General features: G+C 35.8%; 1 protein-coding gene across 1 annotated transcript in view; it reads right to left on the reverse strand.

Moving 5' to 3' along the window:
* Positions 1–12,256: 12,256 nt before the first annotated feature.
* Positions 12,257–25,924, reverse strand: part of LOC149280146 (pseudouridine-5'-phosphatase-like) — a 90,344-nt gene continuing 76,676 nt past the window's right edge. Inside the window, exon 4 of the mRNA XM_089500767.1 lies at positions 12,257–12,433. Coding sequence (XP_089356893.1) covers positions 12,257–12,433 — 177 coding nt within the window. The remainder of the gene's footprint in view (positions 12,434–25,924) is intronic.

Consider the following 25,924-nt stretch of genomic DNA (forward strand, 5'->3'; position numbering starts at 1 on the left):
CCTTTTCATCTTTTCCCATCCAAGATTATGGAGTTTGTTCTTACAACAATATAAATCAGGCTTTAAAATGACTTTACTTTAGAAGAAGGAAATTGTAGTAATATTATTAGTATATTGTGTTTTGACGTTCAGATCTCATAACTTCAGTTCACAGCCTTGCTATTGCATTTGAAACCCACTCTCATAGTAATATACGATACATCAGGAAAAAAACATGACACATTTTACAAAGAATATCTATTTCACAATTCTATCATAACAATCTAAAATCTTTATGTAAGCAGACAAAAATATCAATAAATGCATTTTAACATGTCAGTCAATGTTGAGTTTATTTGTATGAAATAGTGTTTTCTACAATACCCAATTAGCAATTTGTGAAAATTTTAGTAAAAGAATCTAAAATATTAGCAAGAATAAATATTTTAATATTTTGTAATCTGCTGTAATCTAGTAAACAAACATGCTAAAAGGTTTTCTACTAAACAGTTTGGGGGTGATAAAATATGAAATTTGACACTGGCAAACTATACAGAGAAACAATGAAAGGAAATGTGTTAACTTTGTTGTATCTTTACATTATATCTTTTGATATATAGTTTGCCTTGAACTAGGCACTTATGAATAGTTTAACCTATCTTGAAATTGATATTTTTTTAGCTTGAAAAAGTTTTATTTATTTTCAAAATATCATGTACAGAGATAGTCAAAGTACAGTATCAATAAAAAAAAATGTTTTGATCTCAAGTAACACAACTTCAGGAATGTCATTTCACTAGTTATAACAATGGTACATGAAGAAATATATTCATTTTTATAAGCAAAACTACAAAACTAAAAAAAATTATCTTGGCTTCTCAGGGGTAAAAGGTTTTTGACCCCTGGCACCCAACAGGTTAAAATCAAACTTATTGTCCTCTGCCTGAAACCATTACAAGCTAAGCAATATGAGTTGTGATATCACTCATGCTACATTTTAAAACTAGGGCCTTCTAAAGCAACTAAAAGTGCCTACAAATAGCAACAAATAGTGCCTACTGCAAGTATAATAAGAAAGAAAGTTAAACTGGATCATAAACTTTATCGCTGCCATTGTCTGCCATTGTCCCAAAAATGCTTTCTAAAGGAATGAAACATGTCTCTGCTGCTTAAGTTGTCATATCTTTTTGGCAGATCTTTCATCATTCGCCCTGCTCAATTTGTCAAATAGCTGTACTGTCTCTGTGCAAAATGAGCCTGCATATTATACTCAGCTATTAGTGAAATTGATAACTATGTAAAAATAGAACAGAAGTCCACTAAATAAAATTTTATAGTTAAGTTGGTGTCAAGAATAATAATTCTGTTTTTGACATTATCTTCTTTGTGGACAGAAAGTATGGAAAATGCAACTGTTCAAAAAAGACAATGCATTCTTGATACAGCAATACTCGTTTGCTTTTGGTACATTGGAGTCTATTTTCAAAAAAGCCACACCATAAGTTCAGCTAAAGGGTTAAGTCAACCACCATGAATTTACTTAAAGTCTAACATTTGCCATCAGGTGTCAGTAAACCCTCACTCTTTCCCCAACTTTTCCATCATTTACCACAAGGCATGCGCAGATGACCTGCCTTATGACAGCCTCTAAACCGTTCAATAGATAATTGGTGGGGTAAAGCTACCATGAGGATATGTTTGCTACTGGATTAGGCAATTTAGCTGTGGTTGGGATGGGGGCCTGCATGCTTCAGCAAAATGAGATACCAGGCTCTGTTGGAAAATGCTTTAACAGCACTTCCTTTGCTACTGCTCTTGTGCAGCATATAACCTGGAGAGAGTAACTAAATGTTGAATTCCTCCCCACATAGGATGCATGTCATCCTACTTTGTCTTATGGAATCCTACTTTGTCTAGCACTCTTTTCGCATTAACACTATGTAAAACTTAGGCTGAACTGTCCAAGAAAATGCATTGTGGAAGTGTTGATGTCCATCTGGAGAAGCTAAATATTTCAATAGATAAACCACTAAGAACCAGTTCCCCATCCACCAGCTGTAGTTGTCTTTAATAACAGTCGTAATATAAAAGTATTGTGTAAGATTCTGAAGTCATCTGAGGAAGATGAATCTTAGAAGAATTGCTAGAATGTATTCTCTTGTCCAAACGGTCCTTTTCTTTTGTCCATAATCAATTACCAGAGCTGCTGAGGGAAGGTGATGATGTTTCAAGGGTAGAGGCATTAGCATAGTATAGGCAAAATCTTGTTGTATTTTAGAGTTTATGCAATAGGGTAGTCATTCAAGGTATGTATGTTGGATTAGGCCTAAAGTCGTTTTGTATATTTTTTGTTTGCCCTCTCCTCCTGCCTTGTATCTGCCCTCAACATGCTCACTCACCTTCTTCAGCCATTTGGTCTCATCTGATCCTTCTGTGTAGCTACAGAGAACATACTGACAGGAAAGATGGGAGAAGCGAGAGAGGGTGAGGTGTGTCAGTGTATATGAGAGAGTACACAGCTGGAGAGAATGAGCTATTATGCTCTCTTTGATAATACTTCTTCCACTGTCCATAAAGTGCATGTTTAGCTCCAAATCCCAGTATTATGGAAAGGTGTGCCCACCTTTCAACATTGGGTTGAATAGAAAACTAATGCCACCTCACTCCTGTGAGGGCCTAAAATATAATAGAATCCTCATTTAATCACAGAAGTTAAAGGACAGGATGAAGCTGCAATGTTGTCATGGGGAAATGAATCGGGCTTAATGATTTAAACGTCACACATGATACTCATATTACACCCTATTAGTTGTGTAACCTCTGTGGTTGTTAAGCAGCACCTGTTAGATTTATTGGACTCATGAATGAGCACCTTGCACCTTGAACCTTTTCTGGGAACATGGCCAAAATGCCAATAACAGTTTGTTTAAGCCTGTCTGACTCCAAAATATGTAACATCTTCTAATTAACTAGCAACTGTCCCAGAAAATGTGTAAGAGGGATACTCAGCTATAGCATGCAAATGAATAATGGATGGTAACCATAATTTCTGAGGTTCTGATTTTCATTTTCATTTGTTTCGTTGGGGGCCTTCTTTCTTAGCAGAGGTTCGTACGAATACATGAAATTGGCAAAATTAGTTTAAAAAAAACAAACCAGTTCGTATAAACCTGAATGCACATGTTTATTGCATTATATGGAACACTAATTATTATATATATTATATAATATATATTATTATATGTCAATGTAGAAAGCCACTTTTAAAAAGGGTGCTGGCTCCATGTTGGCTGATTTTTGGGAACTAGTGATGGCCCTGGGACTACTCTGATAGCCCTCTACTGGAAGTTTTGGATCTTCCAGCCTTGACAATCATCTGATATAATAAGACAGAACCAAATGCATGCATGTAGATATAAATTGTTAAGGAACCAGAAAACAACAACATATTTCTATATGCTGGAGGACTGTCACTTTTTTTGCCAAACATAATGCTATATGGACAGATGTGCTGCAAATCAATGGAGCCCATTAACAGGCCTATAAATTTCATATTATGATGCTTAGTTGTAGTTGTTTTAACTTCTCTTTCAGTTTATCAGGCAGATCATAATACCCTCAAGCAGTATGATTCAATGCTAGACCAGGAAACATTGCTAAAGTGGAATATGATTTTATTATTGTACACTCTGCTCCCTTAACTACCTGATGTCTTAAGATCACATGGTTCTCAATTAGTAAAGTGTTTACAAACCCTTGTTTTGCTTTGCAGACTTCTTATTAAAGCAACATCAAAATTGTTCACTTTAAATTGGGTTAATGCAATAATAGAATAAGCAAACTGAAATTTAAGAAGTCTTCAATATATGAAGGTCTTACAGAGCTTTCCTGGTTTCTAAATAAAAGAAAATGAAAGTTCTTGGCTATAAACCCATATTTTTCTGTCCAGATGTTTTGTTATACTGGCGATGAAGAGGTGACCCTGGCACTTTAAGGTCGGCAGCAGCCAGATGACATAAGTGCAGACCATGCACACTTTGTTTTCATCCTCATGTAGCGTGCGGCCAGACATACTGTATTAACCCCTTAATGACAAGGCCCGTACATGTACGGGCTCAAAATGCATTGTTTTCAATGGACCGCCCATTGTCCTTAAGGGGTTAAGTTAGTGATCACACCTTGCAGCCAGTCTGCCACTGGAGTAGTAGATCGGGTAAGTGATGTCCAGTTCATACCTGGACCTGCATATCACTTTTGAATCATAGCAATTACTTTACTCTGGTGCTCCAACAGTTAAACACTTGGATTTAAATAAATTGCTTTAGACGTATCCATTAAGTGGCTGATGTTGGATGTTAGAATCAATACTCAAAGAAGCTACAAGTCCCAGTTGTTGGGCAAATGCATTTTTACTTAATCACATTTCCTATTTTTTAATAAAAATATTAATGTTTGGAATATTGCCAGCACTAGATATAAAAAAGAAAAGGTAAAAACACCATTAAAACATTGTACATGGTGACTACAAATGGGCATATATATTTTTTCCATCTAAAAAAGCATTTACTGTGGTTTTGTAAGCGGTGAGCTTAAATACCTCATTGCATTTTCCAATCTCCTTAAAATCGTGTATTTATTGAGTTACTGTTTTGTGACAAAAACAGAGGAAACCTATAGCAATATTCTATTGATTAAATCCCTATGAACATTTTTACAATTTATTTATGAAATCCATATACAGAATTACAATTATGTCATACTATGTAAGAAATTCAACATCGTTTTTTCGAATGGATTTGAGATCAAAATGGGTAAGGAAAAAAAAGTTAATGGTTTTTCTCAAGGTACTGTTCGACCTTGTAATCACAGGGTCCTCGTATTTATGACATGTAAGACACAAGTCAGGTTGTGGTCTTTTTGTAAAGATGCATTAATCAAAACCCCTGAGATACAGAAGTGTCAGAGTAACCCAGGACTTACTATACTTATTATACTAGTGCATAAGGCACCTTCTTAGAGAAGATATAAAAAAATATATATATTACACATTTTAAAATTAAAAGATGCCGTTTTTTTATTAAAACCCCTAGTGGCAAGGGGTACTGAACATATGCCTTCAACTTTATTCTACTAATTTTATGTTAGTCGTTCTAATGCATTGGACAAGTTAAATAATACAAAAGTACCCTTCTGTGAAAAAACACCTTAACTTTATTAAATATTTAACTTGTTGTGTTACATTGGTAAAACACTATAGACAGTTTAAAATGAAAATGTGAATTGTGATGACCGACAGTGCTGTTTTGTTCTTTCTTAACAGCCAAAAGTCAATATTAGCTCAGACTTAAACAAGTCTTTCCGGAGGTATTGTAATTCCTTTCTCTTTTGGTGGAATAAAAAGAATATTTATTTTTGATTAGCTCAAATGTATTAGAAGACATTGGCTTACCTTAACTGTATGAAATGTATCTTCTTTCATTGTACAATTAGCAATTTGGTTTCAACACAAATAGCCTCAGTGTTAAAATGATTATAAACAGTGCAGCCATACCTCATTGATTCCTTGCTAGACAAGCATTAGAAGTAATGCTTTCATCAGAAACTGTATAACAGCAGTTGGAGGCTCTACCTCGGATCATGATATTAATGAATAACAACAACTTACCATGATTAGCGAATGACCTTCACAGGGAGAAGGTGACTGGAAATGACATTGTAAAAAATCTGGTATACTCCAGCTAGGAATATCTATCAAAATCATTTAGAATGCTTTCCTTTTTTCCATAAAATGACACTAACACACATTTTTTGTTTAAAACTATCAAATCTTTTGCACAATAATTGAGAAGTTACTTAAATGGACATCGATTTTTTTATTTTACATCGTGTTTATTGTAAACGCCCCTAACTTTAGGCAACGGCATGGAGAGTTACCGCCTATTCACTGATTTCTAGTATCACATCCAGCTTTGTAAGATACCATTTCCAATCTGCTTTACTGTTGAACATAAACAATAAATATAATAAGTGTTTGTCATATTAACACTGTTACAGTTACAGAAAACAAGGTGTGTATGGTTATATAGAGGAAGTTAACCTAATGTTTGCCCTACAAATGGTATAGATCCCTCAAATGGTATAGATGTTCCAGTTTGGAATCTTTAGTACAGACCTAGAGGTTGATCTTTTACAACTGATGTATAAAAGAAGATACATTAGTGAATCTCCTCACAAAAAATAAGCAGGGGCTATACCAATCAATCCTAAGTGGGGGAATTGATTACAGAAGAAAATTGTCTGAAAGGAGTTTGCCAGCCTACACCACTATAAATAATTGGTAGTAATTGAATGTGAGGAGACCCTAAATAGGGTACACCTGCATAGACTGAATTACAGGTCTTATTGTAATTGTTAAGTGTGAATAGTGTTCAATATAATTAATAGTATCAACTGGCCGGATAGATATTAAACAATTCTACGAATAACTCAATCAATCACTTAAAGTGGATGTATACATTTTGTAAAGGATGTGATAACGGAGTTACCACACCCTTTTCAAATTGTATACATCTCTTTTAATAGAAGTTTAAACATACAAATGTTTACACGTAATCATACTTACTAACACATTCATTTTAGCACACACTCCCTCTCACACCACTTATGTATATATTTTAATTTATGTTCACACACAAAGACAACACATACGCTATGATGCTAACACACACTCCATCTCACACCACTTACACATATATACTCACACACAAACACTTACACATATACATCTATGCTCACACACAAACACACATCCATGCTCATACATATAAACACTTACACATTCATGTTAACACACACTTATACATAGAAATTCATGCTCACCTACACTTATACATATACATTCAAGCTCACATTCACGTATATATAAACATTTCATGCTCACATACACTGATACAGACATACACTTATACATAGACATTTATGCTCACATACACAAGGGCCCTTTTTGAACAATTTTGAAGCAGCATGAGGAGACAGTGGTCACAGGAGACCCCTGTAGTTATGCCATTGTGTGGTATTTGTCTTTTTTTACCTGGATAACAAAATACAAATCCTTTTGGTATTATGACACATTCAAAATATTACTCTTTAGTTGTCTTTAATAGAATCTGTATAAAATCGAAAACATTAACCATGGTTAAATGACACAATAATAGAGAATGATTCCTTTTCCATTTTTCTTGTGATACTGTATGTGGTTTGATGACCTCTTTGCTAGTAGACATCAAATTTAACATAACTCAGAGAAAGATTTGAGATGGTAGTTCAAAGAAAAATTGTACTTAAGCAGAATGTGCAGTTGGGTCCACAGCAAATTGGGAACGAACAAACAGTTCTTTTGCATGCAAATGCCTTTTCTATGTTTTTCTGAATGCTGATCAGGTCATTTAAACATTAACACTGAAAAATACTGTTTGCAAAAGTCAACTTCTCGCTGGTTCCTATGACAAAGTTTTAAAAAGATACTTACATAAAGCATACACTTATCAAATCCTATGATGAGCAGGGCATATGTATATAAATCATTGCTTAGTTGGTGCGGTTATTAAAAGTAACATTGGACTAAGTTTTCAATTGTAGACTATATCAATAGTTACAGTATTTCAACAAATCTCTCATAGAGACAGCTATTCGCCACTATTTGCATGAAGACCCCTGCTCCGAATTAAAAATATGTTTCCAATTAACTACCCAGAGACTCGCCTTTTAGGGAGAGCACCTTACGATAAACAAACAATGAAAACCTAAATTCTATATATTTTAAACAGGTTGAGTATTTCAGTTCCATACAGGATGTGGCAAAACAGCCCTCTCCTTCTACCAAGGTATGTTAGATAAGACAACGGAAAGATAAGGCTCCTGCTCCCTGTCATCCTGATATTTAGTTCAGGAAGTGTCCCCAAGTACAAATATTTAAAATTAAAATAAGAGTTGCAGGAGCATTAACCAAACATTTTACCATACACATACATCTCTCTTAGCCACACAGATCACATTCTACCATACACAACACTCTCATTCACACAAATAAAACTTAACATGTAAACAATCCCAGCCAAACATAATGTACAATACAAAATAAAAAGCATCATATATCCCTTAACAACGCATCACAGAAAAGCAGTCAAAATTTGGCATAAATAGTTATCATGCTAATCCTATTTTAAATAGTTATCATGCTAAACCTAAATGTGGCAACCCTAATGCACTGGGTTAAGATGACTTCTAAAAGCCATGCCAGCCATTTTATTCTTAACCTAAATGTGGCAACCCTAGTGCACTGGGTTAAGCCGATTTATTAAAGGCCTGCCACCCCTACAAAAGAACCCAAGTTTGCGGTGTTCTTTGAGGTTGAATGCATGAAAAATAGCTGGGAGCCCTGTGTTGCCAAGGCAGCCCTGGGGCTGACTCGATGGAAAATAGTGGAGGCGTGGGAAAGTGGCAAATGTATTTGAGGGGATTTTGCAGAATCTCCCTATGCATTTAAAAAATGTATAACATGAACATTTTAATGGATTACACGTCTATCATATTTATTAATGTGCATACGATGGCTGGAGTATTCCTATTACTTTTGTTAGCCTGCACATCAGAACACTGTGTAAATAATTATCCCTTATATGTAAAGGCCAGGCACTATCAAAATGTGAACCATAACCAGGCCCTGTGTGCCATATAAGACTGTGGCCCTTTAAAAATACAGCATAGTCAAGGCAATTAAGGTAGTTCTAAAATACGCTGCTTAGAATTTCATGGACACATATTGAAGACCCAGATGTGAAGATTTGTTGCCAAGCAAGGACTCTCCACCACATTGTATACCATTACCTTTTTCTCTTTCAAACATGATAAAGTTTAACTAAAAGAAGACAGCGCTCCAGCAATGTGTAAATATAAAAATATATAATTTATTAAAGCAAGAAAAACATTAAGAATACATTTAAAACAAAAAGACGTACAATAATAATCAAAAAATATAAGTATAAAAATTGATAATCAATAGACAATGCAAGGAAATCTATAGAACTCACTGTAGAATAGGTTATGCCTGGCCAGGCTGGCGCCAAATGCAGGACGCGTTTCATTAAAGAACTTCTTCAGCTGCAGAGAAACGGCGCAATAATAAAGTTTAAACTTAGTTTGACAGTATTTTTTATATTTTTTTAGAAACTTGCATTTCAAATAAATGCCAAAGACCAAATGTCAAACCACATTTGTTGTCTGTATGGAGTGTGAAATTCACTATAGAAACTAAGAATATTGTGTAAAAGAAAAAAAAAAGAAGTATTGGAGGAAAATTAAAATGGTAATACATGCTTTGCACTCAAGCCCTTGGACTATAATTGGTAATTGAATACATTTCAGTACAGGGTGTGCGAACTATAATTTTATTTGTGCAATATTTGTAGACCTTTCAGAACTATATATGAAATATAAATTATTAGTATTACATTACAAGCATTTTAGGCTCAATTAGTACATATCACGCTGTTCTGGAGAGAATGTGAAGTACATTACGAGCAGAATGCAGTGTTTAAATCATTCAGCATTTCTGGGGAACTGCTAGATGACAGCATATTGGTGTTAATTAGTGATGGGTGGACTGTTTTGTGTTTAATACCTTTGCAGTAAAATTATTCTACACTTTGAAATGTATCATACTATACATTTTCCTGAGTTGTCAGATTTTCCAGAATCTAGCTGAAAACAATAAAGCTGATACGGCTGTTAACATTTTAGTGTGTCACTTTAATAAAACAGTTGAAAGTTTTAATTTAATTAAGGCTTTTGTAGGCCTACAACTGCAGTACGAAAAATCACCATGTAAAAACCCTGCTTTAACCTAAGAAGGCCATGTTACAAGTACCTTTGAGGTAATTATTTCTTTAGTGGCAATTAAATCTAAAAATGGTTTTGGTGTATCTATATATAACATGAAAAGGTGATGGATTCTTTTGTTATTAATTCATATTCCCAATAGAACCAGAGGAAATTAAAGAACCTTTGTCTCCCTCATTTCTATAGAGTGAAAAAATGACCCTTTTAACCAAGAATGATGTAATACCTGAAAACATTCTGAATGAGCTGACCTAGAGGCTCTTGAAATATTAACTTTTTTGTTTATTAACTCACCAAATGTGTTAACCAAACGGCTCTGACATCGTTCCTTATGGAAACCTTGTCATTACTTAAAGATACACTTAACTGAGTCACCTGCGTTCAAGCTGGGATTTCCACTATAACATACTTGGGAGGCTTAGGTATGATCACAGCAGTGTAGAATAAGAAGTCCACTCCAGCAAAAACACAGAGACTCAGGAGTGGACCGATATTTTTAAATTTGATTTATCTAATTTTTGTTTCAGTATTTCGTGCGAGTAACCATTTCCCCCTGGAGTGCACTCTTAAGATTTAGGGCACTACCAGACACTCAAATTTGTGTGCTTGAGGACTAAGCACTGTATACAGTAGATGCAGCATGTCACAGCTGGATAATTTCTTTTTTGCTCCATTTTATACTGAATGTGTCTTGGAAACAACTCTACAATGCATGTTGAGTTTATTTGGTAGACTGCATGCTGAATGTGCTTTGGACCCTTATTTCACTAGCCATGTGACTAGGTTTGCCTCCTAAATTATGGCAGACGTCTACCACTCCATCTGACATGACAATTCACACACCTTGATCAGATCCCCTTCCCTTGCATACTGAATGGCAGACTTTCACAGACTGTTTCCTGATTGCTGCGTGTGTTTTAATTCTAAAGCTCTGCTTTCTTTCATCCAACACACTAAAGGAATAAGAGCTCTATAGAGAATTGTTAGGAATTATATTTCATGTTTAGTGCATGTTCATTGACACATATTTCATGTTGCACAGATTGTTTCATGCTGTTAGGTTGATCTTTATTATTGTACTTGGATACACAGACAGTGGATGTTTATAACGATTTAATATTCATCACAAATGTTATATAAGCTCTTATTACAGGAATGAAAAATTAGTTCATATATTATACATTTTCCAATGATACCTTTTGGTGTGGCATGTAAGGTCTTGAAGAGCTTGTCTGCCTAGGGTACAAATTGGAGCACTCACATATAATAAGTGTTTGTGTGAGTGACCAAAGTCCTTCTTTAACCAAGAACAAATACTGCAGTAATAGCATTTCTGTCTGTCACTATGCATTTTTATGTAGTTGTGGAACAGACCTGCACAACGGTAGGGAAAAAGTGGGGAGCATCTTTGCCTATTGTTTTAAATAGCAGGGGGGAGCAAAGTTTTGATGTTAGTGTGTGAGGCATGGTTCACATTACACATTTTCTGCACAGTATGTTCAATAAAGAATATGTTTGTCTAGTGTGACTTAGTTGAAGATCTGCTTTAATGACCAAGTTATCCAGAAATCCAAGTAATTCCAAAGGGTTTGCATACTTTTTCCTGCAACTGTATATAAATCTAAAAAGGGTGGATTAGTTGCTTCTCTGCACTTGATGGTACAAAAAATTGTCGCCATACTTGTCGAGCTTAGTGTTGTTTCCTTGCTTATATATTTTCTGCATAGTCCTTTTATTTATCTGCGTAACACTCCAACATTTCAGGCACCCAAATCTGTTTTAGGGTGTGGCTAGAGGTGGGGGGTGGCTAACCCAGGAGGGAGAATGGTCAGGGATGAACCACCATCCCACCTTACCCAAAGAGACACTTTGCAAAATTCAATGACATAGCATTAAAGGTGGCCTTGTAGGAGCTGTAATGGAGGTATGTGCTGCAACCAGAGATGTAGGGTGGTCAGGGGAAATCACTGGCCCATCATCCTCACTGAGTGGGACAGGGAAGCTGCTATATAGCAAAATACCTCGAAACAAATTTGAGAGGCAGGTAGCTGGGAGCACACTAAACTTTTTTTTTTGCTATCAGGGATTTTTCTAAGACCAGATAAAATGGATATTTGAACTGGATTTTATGAGATGTAAAGTATTGATGAGAGGCATTACCTGTATACAATATTGGATAAAACTTTGAGAGATGATAAGTAGACCAACTGGTCAATAGAATTACCTGCAGTTATTGTAACTGTATTTATAATTATCTACTTTCACATAGATATTCTCTTTATTAATCATAAAAGTAATATCACAATGGCTAGATTGTGTGCTGATTTTTTATTCAAAGAAATTTGATAACCGAGAGCTATGCATTAACATTGAGCATGTACTAGTCATAGGCTGGCAAACCAAATAATTCTGGTTTGAATTCCTCCATAGACTTTAACACTTGTGTTGCCCTCTTTGTGAGATCTGGGTTCAGGTTTTCATCAGGAATCATGACTACTTGCATACCTGCTGCCAGTGCAGCTTCAACACCATTGGGAGCATCTTCAAACACAAGGCACTGGGGACAAAAAAATAATAAAGATGGAGGAATATACATTTACACATACATTTGTATTTTATCATAATGAATTATATGTCCTGTTCAGGAATAAAAAAAACATTACCATACAGTATTTTACATCGTGCTAACCAAAAATGATTATCTGGGTAAAACATTGGAGGAATAATGGAATGAGGATTCAGAAAACCCTGAAAAATACATATGGTTGTCCTGGGTATAAACAGAAGTCAATAATGTTGGTGGAACCGCAACAGAATGGCTTATTTCCTCACCATCGCCTAAATGTTTCATCCTTACCAACACTGCCATTGTAGTTGAGATGTTCATGGTTTGGGAAGTTCAAACACATCTGTTAAAAATCCTGGATATTTGTATTGTTCCAGAGCGGCCAGTGACCAGAAACTGAATTCTAACTGTTGTCTGATTGGTAGACAACATAGGAAAGCCAAGAATTTATTTAAAGAATAATAATAAGAAGAATTTAAGAATATCAGATATAACACTTTTCAGTGCCAAAGTCACAATAGGACAATGACAAAGTCTCATATCTCTTACATACCTATTAGAACTTGTTTCGGCCTTCTGTTTATATAAAATCAATCTAAACAAATGCATGCTGACCCTACAACTGAACCCCATCCATTGATTTTTATCAATTTATTTGCTGTCTCCATATCGACCCATCAACTTAGAACCATAAATGTGAAACTCAAGTAGCGTTGTTCTTTAGGATAATATAATCTTTTGTGGCTATTACAACCTAGAAAGTAATCAGTGTTAAAAACAAACCAAATACAATAAAATCCAAAACAGATCAATATAACATTTGTGATGTGTGCGGCTTCATTTCACATGGGCACACCATCTTAATTTGCCAAATAACAGAATAATATGAAACTCTAATGAAAGACTTGATAGATTGAGAAAGCTGATGCTTTATGTACAAATCAATGCCCTGCATGCTTCTACTTTTGATGAATGGTTAACATGTTGAGTTACTGCAGGATTATTCTTGCATGGAAAGGTTAATACAATGATATCATGCAGGTATTTCTTGCAAGAAATGGTTTATAAAAGTAGTGCTCTGCATGGGCTTCTTAGAAAAGCTGCATTAACAAAGAAATCTGCAGGTGTGATTCAAAAACCAGGAAAGAGAAAATAAAGTTACCTAAATAAAATATTACTTGAAAGTTAATTTTTTTTTTTTTTACACTGAAGGCATATTTAAAGAACTAAATGACTTTATATAGTTTGTAAAATGTTCCTACTGCCAGGGTTTGATGCATAGTGTTTTACCCTGTGTTACTAATATGATAAAGTCATTACAAGACAGCCCACGCTGAGCTTTTCTAACAACATAATTAGAGAACAGTCGTACACTATATGGTCTATACAGTAAAAAGGGAGTTTGAGGGAAAACATGTAACGTTTCAACTCCCTGATCCCATCATATATTATCATGGGAATCTCCTGCAATGATGTATAAGGTGGTTATGAAGGATAATTTAGCTATGCATTATTCGGGGCCAGTTCAGTCCATCTTGCAGGATAAGCTCAAAGAGGGTTGTCTGTTATAATGTTGAAGCTCCCACTTTAGTGAATAGACTATGTCCCCATATAATTGTTATTTGACCTTAAATAGGTGATGCTCACACTATTGTGGGTCATAGATTTGGATAAAGGAGGAGGCTAATGGAGGAGCCCTTACTGGCAAAGCGATCATGAGTCTCCTGCAACGCCGCATGTGTACTGGGACTTTATGTGATCCAAGAGCGGCAGCAAGGTTGTTGAAAAATACGGCAAATAAAGTTAAAGCGCAGTCTGGAAAGAAATGATTACAATTTGTAATGAGACCCAGTGCCATCTTAGTCCCCAAATAGCTTGTTTGTGACATATTTGTCCCCAAGCAGCTTGTATGGGGAGGGAAGGGATCCCAGACCATTTGTTCTGAATGGGGCCACAAGATTTTCAACGGCGGCCCTGATAAGAGTGATGGGGGGGTAATTGCTATGTGGTTTGGTGTAAATTTAAAATGTTTATAGCTATTCTTTATCTAGCCACTAGATTGTATAGAGTAAATGAATCATTATAGGTTCTCGTGGAGCATGTTGTCTGCCAGGATCTATTGTGCCACCTGTTTGGGCATTTCCTTTGTAGGACAATGTTATAGTACTATTTTGAAAATAATCATCTAAAGAAGATGTTCCATTTGTCTAAAACAAACTAACCGAACCACAGTTCAGAGCATGTAGTAGTCAAGTGTTCTATTATACTGTGATCTTTACACCTGAATTTTGTAAAACTAGAAGATTACAAGCTTTGATGTGGTGTAAGAAAGTTTTATTTCACTGAGAGGGTGGTAGAACAGCCAGCTGGCAGAAGTCATAGAGGTTAATACGATGAGGGAATAAGACATATATGGGATAGTCATAAGGATGTCCTGAATATAAGACAAGACCTAGGTCCAAGTACCAAGTAAAGTTTCAAGTTTTAGTATCAGGAACAAATTAAATTCTATGTTTCTAATAAAATCAGTTAAAATATGATTCATAATATTCAGAACTGTTTCTAGATTATCCAGATAAAAGGAGACACCAATGGTATTTGGAACATTTTCTTGTGTAAAATAAAATGGTGTTTCTTTATAGATAGATTTATCAAAGTAAACATTTTTTAGCACTTACACTTTTGGATATGACAAAGAAAAAATGCTCCTTACTAATTTTGGACTACATTAATCAATAAATCTACCACCATAATGGCATCTAGGAAATATCAATTTTGGAATACAGTTGTCTGCTTAGTTGAATATAATATCATTATAATATAGCAGAAGCATGAAGCACCTTATGCATTATAGAGTGTAAATGTCAATACTCATAAATCTTTCACAAGCAGCCAATTATTATGGCTTAAAAATACTGTTGGCAGTAACCCTTTATGTTAGGAGGGGACCTATAAATTGAACCTTTCAATATATTCCAAACACAAACTTTCCTGTTATCAAACTAGCTTTAGAAGATTCCTTTAAGCTGAGCAGAAATACTTTTTACTGATGCCTAACTATAACACAAAGGATACAGTTGATTATTCACACATTAAGGAAGCTGTACACATTTTCTGTAATACATTATAGTTATGTAATATGGTGACATTGCTGTATAACAGTTCCATAGGCCTATGACTATATTTTGTAGTGGTAGCCCCATAAAATAAAATGTATATACTAACTTCATAAGTTAGTATGTCCACACTCAGGAAGACTACACATTAGACAAACGCAAAAAAAAAAAAAAATAATAAAAAAAAAATTCAACAGAATTAATGACATTTATTCCACAACCATTTTTGAGTGATTTCACAATTCATTCTGATTGGTCTTCATCCTATCTTAATAATACCTCTGCTTGTGATGGAATTAAGGTCAATAATTCTTACACAGCAAAAATTCTGTTGAGTATTTTATTTCATAGATTAGACTAATCATAATTTCAGTTTAACAAGAGAAGCTTCTAGAAAATATATAAACCATGGCAGTGGCGTATTTTGCCCTAGGCCTACTAGATGGCAGGTGTGGCAGTACCGCATGTAATGGTGACAATTGCCCTTCTGGGTACTCAGGATCCTTGCACTGCCACTGCTCATTGGGGTTGTTAAAAGGGAGATCATATTCCAGCACTTAGCGGTAAGGACAGCGGCATGGAGGGAAGGCTGGTGGTGCTAAATACATCCTTGAAACAGGGTTGCATCAAAAATGTTGCCATGCCTAATGCATTTTACATGAGTACCCAGTTAAAACAGGTCATGTGGTCACCCTATCATATTAGTTTTTATTTAATTTCTGGTAAACAAACACATAGCCTCAGAGCCAGCCCTGCTATGGAGCAGAGTGGGGCAATTGCCCCAGGCGGCACTTTTGAAGAGGCGCACTTTGCCGCCCCAAGCGCTGTTTTTTTTTTGTTTTTTTTTAAAGCGGAGGAGAGAGAGGGGCGCCGAGTGGTTTTCGCTTATCAAGTTTTAAGTAACCGCTCGGCACCCTCTCTCTCCTCTGCGAGCCCTCTAGCTCGGTCTCAGCTTGTAATGCTGAGCGCCGGAATATGACATCATTTCCAGTGCTCAGCAGTGAAACAGCACACTCCGCAGCAGAGCAGGGAGACTCTCGCCGCAGGACTGCTGGAAGGTTAGTGAAGTACAAAGGGAAGACTTAGAAGTTAGGAAGGGAGAGGGGTAGGTTATGGGGAGGGAGAGATGGGTAGATAATATTGAAATGAATAAAGAGTGAGATTGAGTAAGAGAATACGTGAATTAGTGTGTGGAAGCCAGGGCTGGCTTTTTGGTGTGCAACCTGTGATCTGTGCCTGTAATTTAGGGGGTTTTACCTTTATTGCTTAGTTTTTATGCAAATTCCAATTGATCTATACCTGCAAAGCTGAGTTTGTGTGTTTATTTGATCTATACCATCGGTGCTGAGTTTACATGTGATTTCCAGTTGATCTATACCTGCAATGCTGTTTCCATACATTATTTTTTGTATACCTGCAAATACAGGATTTGTTTGTCTGATTCTATGCCTTCAGTGCTGAGTTCACATGTGAATTTAAATTGATCTGTACATGCAAAGCTGGGTTTGTGTGTTAATGTGTTGATCTATCCCTGCTATGCAATGTTTCCATACATTATTTATGTATGTAGTTTGTAGGTTTGTGTCTAATTCAGTTGATCTATACATGCATGTGCTGTTTTATGTGTTGTTTATTTGATCTATACCTATTTTGTGGTGCTGGAGCGGAGGGGGTGATTGCATGCTAAGGAGCGTGAAGCGGGGCCCAAGGAAATGCTTGCGTAGGGTCCCATTTTTTCACTATAAAAAGTATTGGCATCAAGGTCTAATAGTTATATATATATATATTGATACATATTGACCGCAGGGGCTAATATTTATATATATATATATTGGCAGCAGGGGCTAATATTAAAGAAACTGCACCGTTCGGTTGTTATTTTGAAGTCATATTTCAATCATAGTCTTTACCTCAAAGACATATATACATATTATGTAGTTAAAAATGCATGTCTAACGTGTGTATATATATATATATATATATATATATATATATATATATATACACACATACACACATCTGACACTGCGATAGATATTTCCCCGTGGGTGAGCTCTCACTCTTTGAACAAAATATTTTATTATTATATTATTTTATTGAGTTGGGTTAATTTCAGGCTGAGCCTGGAGATAATAATGTTATATTTCACCTTTCTTTTCACCCCGTGAGACTTTTTGCAGCACTTTTTTCTGGGGCGGGGGGGGCAGCATTTCACACTTCGCCCCAGGCAGCACAATGTCTTGGGCTGGCCCTGCATAGCCTTATTACAAAAGAGCAGATTTCAAACAAGAAAGTTGAGAGTGATTTTAAATTGTGCTAAGAATACTGTATAATGGCTCGAATGAGGGAAAAAATACTACCTAAAAGATATTTTTGTGTTTGTTTTTTTTGCAAATTATACTCAATAGTTATTGGAAAATTTTGAATATTTCATTGTATAGTTGGGGTTGTGAATGGGGTAAATATATTTATGGTTAATTATAAAGCCTGTACTGTGTGCCAATCTGAGTAATACTGTAACATTATCTTGTCGAATTTCATTACTGGATGATGACAAAGATGATGTTTTGTTTACTTTGTATTTCCCATGGAACATTATGCAGTCTGAATTTATGTGTTTCTATTGTCATAAGGCTATGTAAATATTATTATACACCCAAGATGAAAGCTGTGATAGGCAGCGACCATTCAGTGTCATTTGGTTATGCATAATGCAGAAATACAGATTTCACTACTGTGAGTCTTTTGTTCTTCCACAAAATGAGAAGAGCATAACTACTTGAAAAATATATTTTTGAGCAGGATCTTCTTCCCTTAGTACATACCCAACATTAAGTTTCAACATCAAACTATACATTAGCAATGTGGTGATAAATGGTAAATTACTATAGAGTCATTGACGACATTTAAAATGGCATTAGACTTTTTTCCTTTTAAGAAAAACAGACCTTGCTTATATTAAGAGTAAGATTTACAGGGGGACGTGGTATGTTGCACATCTAAGAAGGTCACACAGTGCCTAAGCTCCATGCTCCAGATTTCTCCTTATATTCCTCCCCACACAATATGTACTATAGGATCGATTACATTTTGGTACACAAGAGCGTGTTATAGGGGGTGCTAAACAGTTAAATCACCCAATCTCTGGGTCTAACCATGCCCCTATTACTCTGTCAATTAGGAAAACACACCCCTATGCAGGGGGGTGGTGGCATTTAAATTACACCCTCATAGCATATTAAATCATACATTATACATTTCATCACACTTGACAGATTACTTGTATACAAATTCTACAGAGGGAATGTCACCAAGATAATTTGAAGTGCCAACAAGGCTGCATTGAGAGGCCATATTATTATTATTATTATTATTATTATTTATTGTTTTATATAGTAATGATAATAATAGTGATCAGGCGCTAAATATTATATTATTTGGTGAATATTTATAAAAAATAAATAAATAGAAATTTAGATATAAAGGATATATAAAATTATAAATAAGTGATTATGAATAATGCTGCAAACACTGATGGTATAGCCCCAAAATACCTATAGTACTAAAGATATATAGAAAAGTGTTGCGCCTATAATTGTGACAATCAATTGATTAATATATCAAAATAATGTGCAATGAAAATAAAAATAAGTATAAAAATAAATATAAATATAAATAAAATTGAATAATAATACTTATATTGATTTTCCAATCTCCATTCGTTGTATCAAAATCGTGTATCAATATGTAGAAACAAAAAAGAAACAAAAGATCATAATGCTTTCAACAAATGTATATGAATCAAGTATATCCTCTATATGGTGTTGCACTCACATGAGAATGAGCAATGAGTTTGCTCTGACTTGTTCAAATATAAAACAAAGGAGTTCCGACTCCGTTTTCATTTATCAGGCTGTTGTAGGATGTTCTCACTGAATTCCTTCTTTCGACGTTTTAACCGTCCATACAGCGAGAGCACGAATCAAACGATTAAAAAATAGAAAGGCAGGGAGGTGAAGTATAAATGCGTATTTAATATTTAAAAAAAGTGCAGCATGCTTACATTTAAAAAAGCAATCTGTAGCGTGTCTAAATCTCTCCGTTCTTTTCAAGACGGGCGGTTTGTAGATATAGCGCGAAAATGATCCAACCACGCAAACGCGTTTCGCCCAATCAGGCTTCTTCAGTGAGGTGTTGGTTTGTCTTCTCCTCCCTCCTTATATATTAAATCCCGTGTATGACGTGTTAATTGTTTCTCATTGCTTCGTATCAGATGTTAATTGCCTCTTTGTGACATGTTAATTGTCTCTCGTTACATTGTATCAAATGTTAATTGCCTCCTTGTGACGTATTAATTGGCTCTCGTTACATTGTATCCAGTTAGATTGAATTGAATAACGGTAGTACACATAGCGAATCCGTATAAGATAGAATGAATTAATCAATCAGTTGAGGGTATAATCATACATATGATAAAGAATTCATTTAAATATACCAGCATATTAAATACTTATGTAATTTACAAAAACTTAATAATCATAAAGTGCATATGGAATTAAAACTCTCGAACAAGTCAGAGCAAACTCATTGCTCATTCTCATGTGAGTGCAACACCATATAGAGGATATACTTGATTCATATACATTTGTTGAAAGCACTATGATCTTTTGTTTCCTTTTTGTTTCTACATATTGATGCACGATTTTGATACAACGAATGGAGATTGGAAAACCAATATAAGTATTATTATTCAATTTTATTTTTATTTTATTTTTATTTTTTTACTTATTTTTATTTTCATTGCACATTATTTTGATATATTAATCAATTGATTGTCACAATTATAGGCGCAACACTTTTCTATATATTGTTTTATATAGCGCCATCAAATTCCGTAGCGCTGTACAATGGGTGGACAGGACAAAACAAGTAGTATGTAACATAACAATTTGACTTACAGGGACAATTGGTGAGGAGGGCCCTGCTCAAGCGAGCTTACAATCAGTTCGCCCTATTCGATTTAAAAGAGAAATTAAGTACGCCACATTTCCCTTTAAACCCAACTTCAACAGTTAGGATCTCAGAAAGTCTCTGTTATAGATGTAAAACCATCACCTTTTGTCTGCACATCCACAATATACATCTACACTATGGAGCAAAGGGCCGAGCAGACACAGGCAGCATAATGAACTTACTCTGTGTCACACATGCAGTGGACCACTGTATTTTAAATTCTTATCATACATCAGTGTAGAGTTCACCAGCCATGCATGGTAATTTAATTAAAAGTCTCTCTAACTTCATTTGTAGGCATACTTGGGAATTCACTGGGTTTTGCCCGGAGAGTCTGGATGAAGCGCCGCTTCTCTGAGTCACCAAAGGGAAACTCCAGAGCGCGGGAGCTGCACACCTCACTCCAGACCCACTTTCGCAGCAACAACTTTTTTCTGCATGTGGGACCACCCAGTGAGATCAGCAGAACCAACCACTGACATTAGCGGCAGGGCCGGCCCAAGGCAAAATGCCGCCTGGGCGAATTTTAAAATGCCGCCCCCCCCCTTATCTACCCTTCCTCTCCCTCCGTCCCTGCTGCCTCCCTCCCGTGTACTTACCTTTCAGCAGTCCTCAGCATTACAAGCCGGCAACGAGACCGAACAGGAAGACTCGCCGCAGAGGAGAGAGGGGCGCCGAGTGGGTACTGACAGCTTGGTAAGCGAAAACCACTCGGCGCCCCTTTCTCTCTCTTTCGCTTTAAAAAAAAAAAAAAAAAAAAAAGCCTTGGGGCCCAAAAGGGCTTGGGGGCGGCAAAGTGGAGTGGTTGCCCCACTCGGCTCCATTGTCTGGCCGGCCCTGATTAGCGGGACCCCCAACTGACATCAGCAAGACCGTCCAACCATTTCTTGCAAGGGGAGGGGTCTGAAAAGCCCCCAGGAAGGTCACCAGGAAGACTCAAGAGTATAGAGTTTATTCAGAACCGTAAAATGGTGCTATTACACTGTTCAGTTTTCGTGCACCTAAAGTTTCTACCTCTTGCTAAAAATTATGATTATTAGGCCTCTTAACTGCTTTTTTCCAAGCAGGGACAAATTGAGCTATTCCTTAGATGGACTGTGAATGTCAGCCATCTTATGCTATTTCTCCTCCACACACAAACAGATGGAGACACATCAGTCACTAGGGATCACTATCACTGCCACTTGCAAGTGGCTTTTCTCTGTCCACAACAATATACTGGAGCTCAGCATAGGAGCCTCGTAGGTAAGTGGGGGTAGTGGGGGTAACACCGTTTCATGCAATTATATTTTGCTGCATTTATACTTATAAAATATAAAATCATAAGATGATTCTAAAATATTCTTTTAAAAAAAGTAAAAAAATATATTGCATACTCACAGGGTTAAACACCAATAAAGTATTAGAATGGGCAAAGAATACTATTAGCTTGTATGTGCTCCACTTACACTGCCACCCAGTCTTTTCTTCTCAGCGAGCGGCCAGCATGCCAATAACCATTACTTGTGTAGAGTCATATACAGTGTGGAGAAATAAGTGAGAAAGCAACCAAGTGTCAACTTTTAACTAAGGATTGTTCTGCGGGGAGTCAACTGCATGAAAATGGCCCTATACCAAGTTCACACCAGAGGTAAATGGTAAAGCCGTATCTCTAAGTGTGCATTACTGTATATATATACTAAAGTTGGGCTTAGACTGATTTACAGAAAAGCAAGATTTGATTAAAACACATGTTTCAGATTGGAAGCAGAAGAAAACATAAAAAACATTTGTACACAGAAAGAAGCAACGTATATATGAAAGGAACCATAGTGACAATCCTGTTGCATTTCGACAATATCTTTTGCAATCTTTTTTGGCAGCCCCTCCATCGTTTTATGCACAATCCTCAACATTCACTCGTTCAGCTTTGAGTGAATTAACACAATCAGTCCCATGTTGCAATATTATGTTTTTTTCTCTTGCTGAACCACAATTGTTTGTTAAATGCTATTAACTAGAAAACAAATTGTTCTTTTCTTTAAAGACCACCAACCATGACAAAGCTCAGTCAATCTGTAAATGACAATCCTAGCTCTTTGTCCATTAATCTGTCAGGGGCTTTTCAGATGTAACAAACGCAAACTTTCACAGTATTTTCATTTAAAGTTAATAAAGTCGCTCTCAATGACTTCCATGTAGGAATGCTCTTTCTGTCCTGTTGCCCTTAGTAACTTCCACCACTTTAAACTATCAATTTCAGTGTTATTAAAGATACCACTTGTCAATTCTAATTCAAATATGGTTACTTTTAGATTATTGTCATTTTGTAGGAAGTGTAGAATTCTGCAGGTTTACTTTTTTTTTTAACATTGGAAGGGAGTAAAATGCTTAAATCCAGGCTTTGATACTTAATTCAACTTGAAACATGAAAAAAGCCCAAGTTAGACACGCTCTATATTCTTTATTAAAACTTGCACATAAAACAGTATTAACATATTTTTCATTATTTCTTACAAAAGACTGTACTTCACTCATCAGCCATCAAAGTTCTAATTGACTTCTGTGATGTCACTGCAGTTGTAGAATAGACAGAATTAACAACGATAATTATAATTTGAAACATTCCAACAGGATGGTTTTTAAAGCAATTTGTTGCTTTAAATTTGGGCAAACTCTAATTATAAAGTATTCAAAAAACCAACGTTGGAGAGGTCCTGGCAGTCTAGACGTACGCGCAAGCAGGAGCAACTTATGACTAAGCATGTAAGTGCGAAACGCCTCAAGCTTCTGTTTTTGTTCTGTTGTGGTGTGTTTTGCTCCATGTGAATATAATTAAATCCTTACAAGCATTTGATTGACACTTCATTGGTTGTTTCCTTCTTGTTATCAAGTATCTATAATCAGATTTTGATATAACTGTACCCAAAATGATGTATTTTGTTACCAATAGGTTAAGAAGCATTTGAGTTTTGATTTGAATAGAATACATAGACCAGGAAAACCAAAAATATGATTTTGCACAAATTCTAGCAAACAATAGCCAGATATTTTTATAATCTTCAATGAAATTTACCAATAACTGCCATAGCCATAAAAAAATAGTATAAACATGGGCAGATATGTCAGAATGACATAATATAAAAACAACTCAAATCAAGAAATGACAAGAGGAGGAAAAAGAAATCTGTCATTTTTTTATCCTTTTGCATTGAATGCACACATCGGTGTTAGATGCCACTGCTGTGACATGCTTCAAAGGGCAAAATTGTTTTTACTGTTGCCTTACGACAACGTTGACACTGGCATTCAGGCAGACCTCTCAGGAGGCAGCCAAAGTCTATTTTCTCTGTGGAGTTAGCGGATTTTCAAAAGGAAAGCCATGGATAGCTGATTTTGCTATTTTTACTGAAAAGAAGGTATTTCTGGCAAGCAGAGACCTTCTTCTATTAATTAAAAGTGATATGTAAGCCGTACCTATGCAACTCAGTTTTAATGGACTTGTTGAGTTATTAATGTTGTTGCTAGAGTAACCAATTTATTATATGAAATAGTTTTTTTTCCCCCAGTAACGGCAGCTGATACAATAAGCCCACTTCATGATATTCATCAACACCATGGAATGGGTTGTAAAAAGAGCACTATACATGTTCTTGCCCATCTCTGCCGGTAACCTGTCCAACCCACCTTCCACCATTTATACTCCACATCACTTTCTACTATAATGTCATCCATACTATTTTCCATCTTTCAGCATTCAGCCCCACAGTCGTGACCAAAAATGATGCACAGATATAGAATTATTAACAAACGCACTGCATATACAGCAAGTTAACCAGGCTATCATTCAACAGGGAATTCTCACTATACCAGGAGTTTACATGCTGACCTTTGAACTCACCGACGTCATTTTGAATAATAAATGCCTAAGCCTCATGAAAGTTCCCAACGAGAAGGGCTGATGTGGCCCTGCGTAATGCATAGTTAATGTGGTGAGATACTTGAAAGGCATCTTAATTTGACTATACATTATTCATAATATTTAACGCTAGCTTAGCACTTCTTGCAAAGGAAGTTCACGGAGGTTGGTTCTTCGTAATGCATAGCTGAGTCATGAGAACCGATATCCCCCCCCAAGAACCACAATCCAGTGATGGGCATTTTTTTCTAATATCTACATGTTTAGAATAATATGCAGCACTGAGGATGCCACATTTGAATTTTGACGCCAGAAAAAGTATTCCTTGAGGTGCTTTATTCAACGAGTTGCTGTACTGCATTTCATATGTATTATCTGTCACACCTATACTGCTGTTTATTCCTGGTACTTAAATATTTCATGTTGCTCCTGTTTCAGTGACGTTATATTTGGCTTTTAGGGAAACACAAATTTAAAAGCATAAGTGTAGCCGCCACTGGATATGCTTTTACATTTAAGTAAATGTCTTTCCATGTGTGCTTCAGAGAAACAGAATGTGTCAGCTTCAGTAAAACGCTCTCATATCCAAATGTGCTTTTTTAAATTTTTACTATCAACTCAAACTGATGAGAACTGGACGCTTATTATCTTCAGAACGGAACACTTTTCCAGTTTATCAGCATCCTGAACACTAATGAACCTAGGATTTCATGAATTAACTTTTAGTACTTAATGTTTTGCTGTTTTCGCGGTCTTTCTAATAAAACTATCATTTCTTAGCTTTGTAGGGCAACACACTAAAAATAATACAAAAATATCTTTACTTATGTATAAAGTTGCATTTTCCATTGTAATTGAATTACAGCCCCTATGATGCTCATCTATACAAAAATTGTAAGGTGAGTGAGTCATATGCTGGTTACCGCGTTCTACATCCACACCTGAACCATCATCATCATCATCAAGCAACATGAACCAGACTGTTTATTATAATTATTATTACATATATTGTAAAATCAAAACAAAACAAATCTAATAATGGCACAACTAAAGTTGATAAATGCCCAACGGTAATATGTTTGTTATAACCACATATTTCCTTTTACATTTCCATTTAAGCAACCACAAAACCAAGATGTCAAGACCCGAAAAGTTATTATACAAAATTATCCCGAGAAGTCAATTTTTAGACATTGGTGGTGTAAATAGATTAAGCAAGTGGAAAACTAGACACGGGGGAAAGAGTTACAAATTGTTGCTTCCAAACAGAATTCAATCAAGTGAAAGAATGTGCTTCTGTGAATGACAGTTAGACAGAGACACTGTGACTCTATGCAGTAATGAGAAGGTCACATTTACATGGGAGGTTACTGTGATCATTCCGGATGGCTGGAGAATTCTTTTCATAGAAGGCTGTGTGTGGAGGACAACACTAAGAACTTTGTAAGGTTCCTT

This window comes from Sceloporus occidentalis, unplaced genomic scaffold (assembly GCF_023333645.1).
Source record: "Sceloporus occidentalis isolate IW3139 unplaced genomic scaffold, rSceOcc1.0.p SCAF_159, whole genome shotgun sequence".
Lineage (NCBI taxonomy): Eukaryota > Metazoa > Chordata > Lepidosauria > Squamata > Phrynosomatidae > Sceloporus > Sceloporus occidentalis.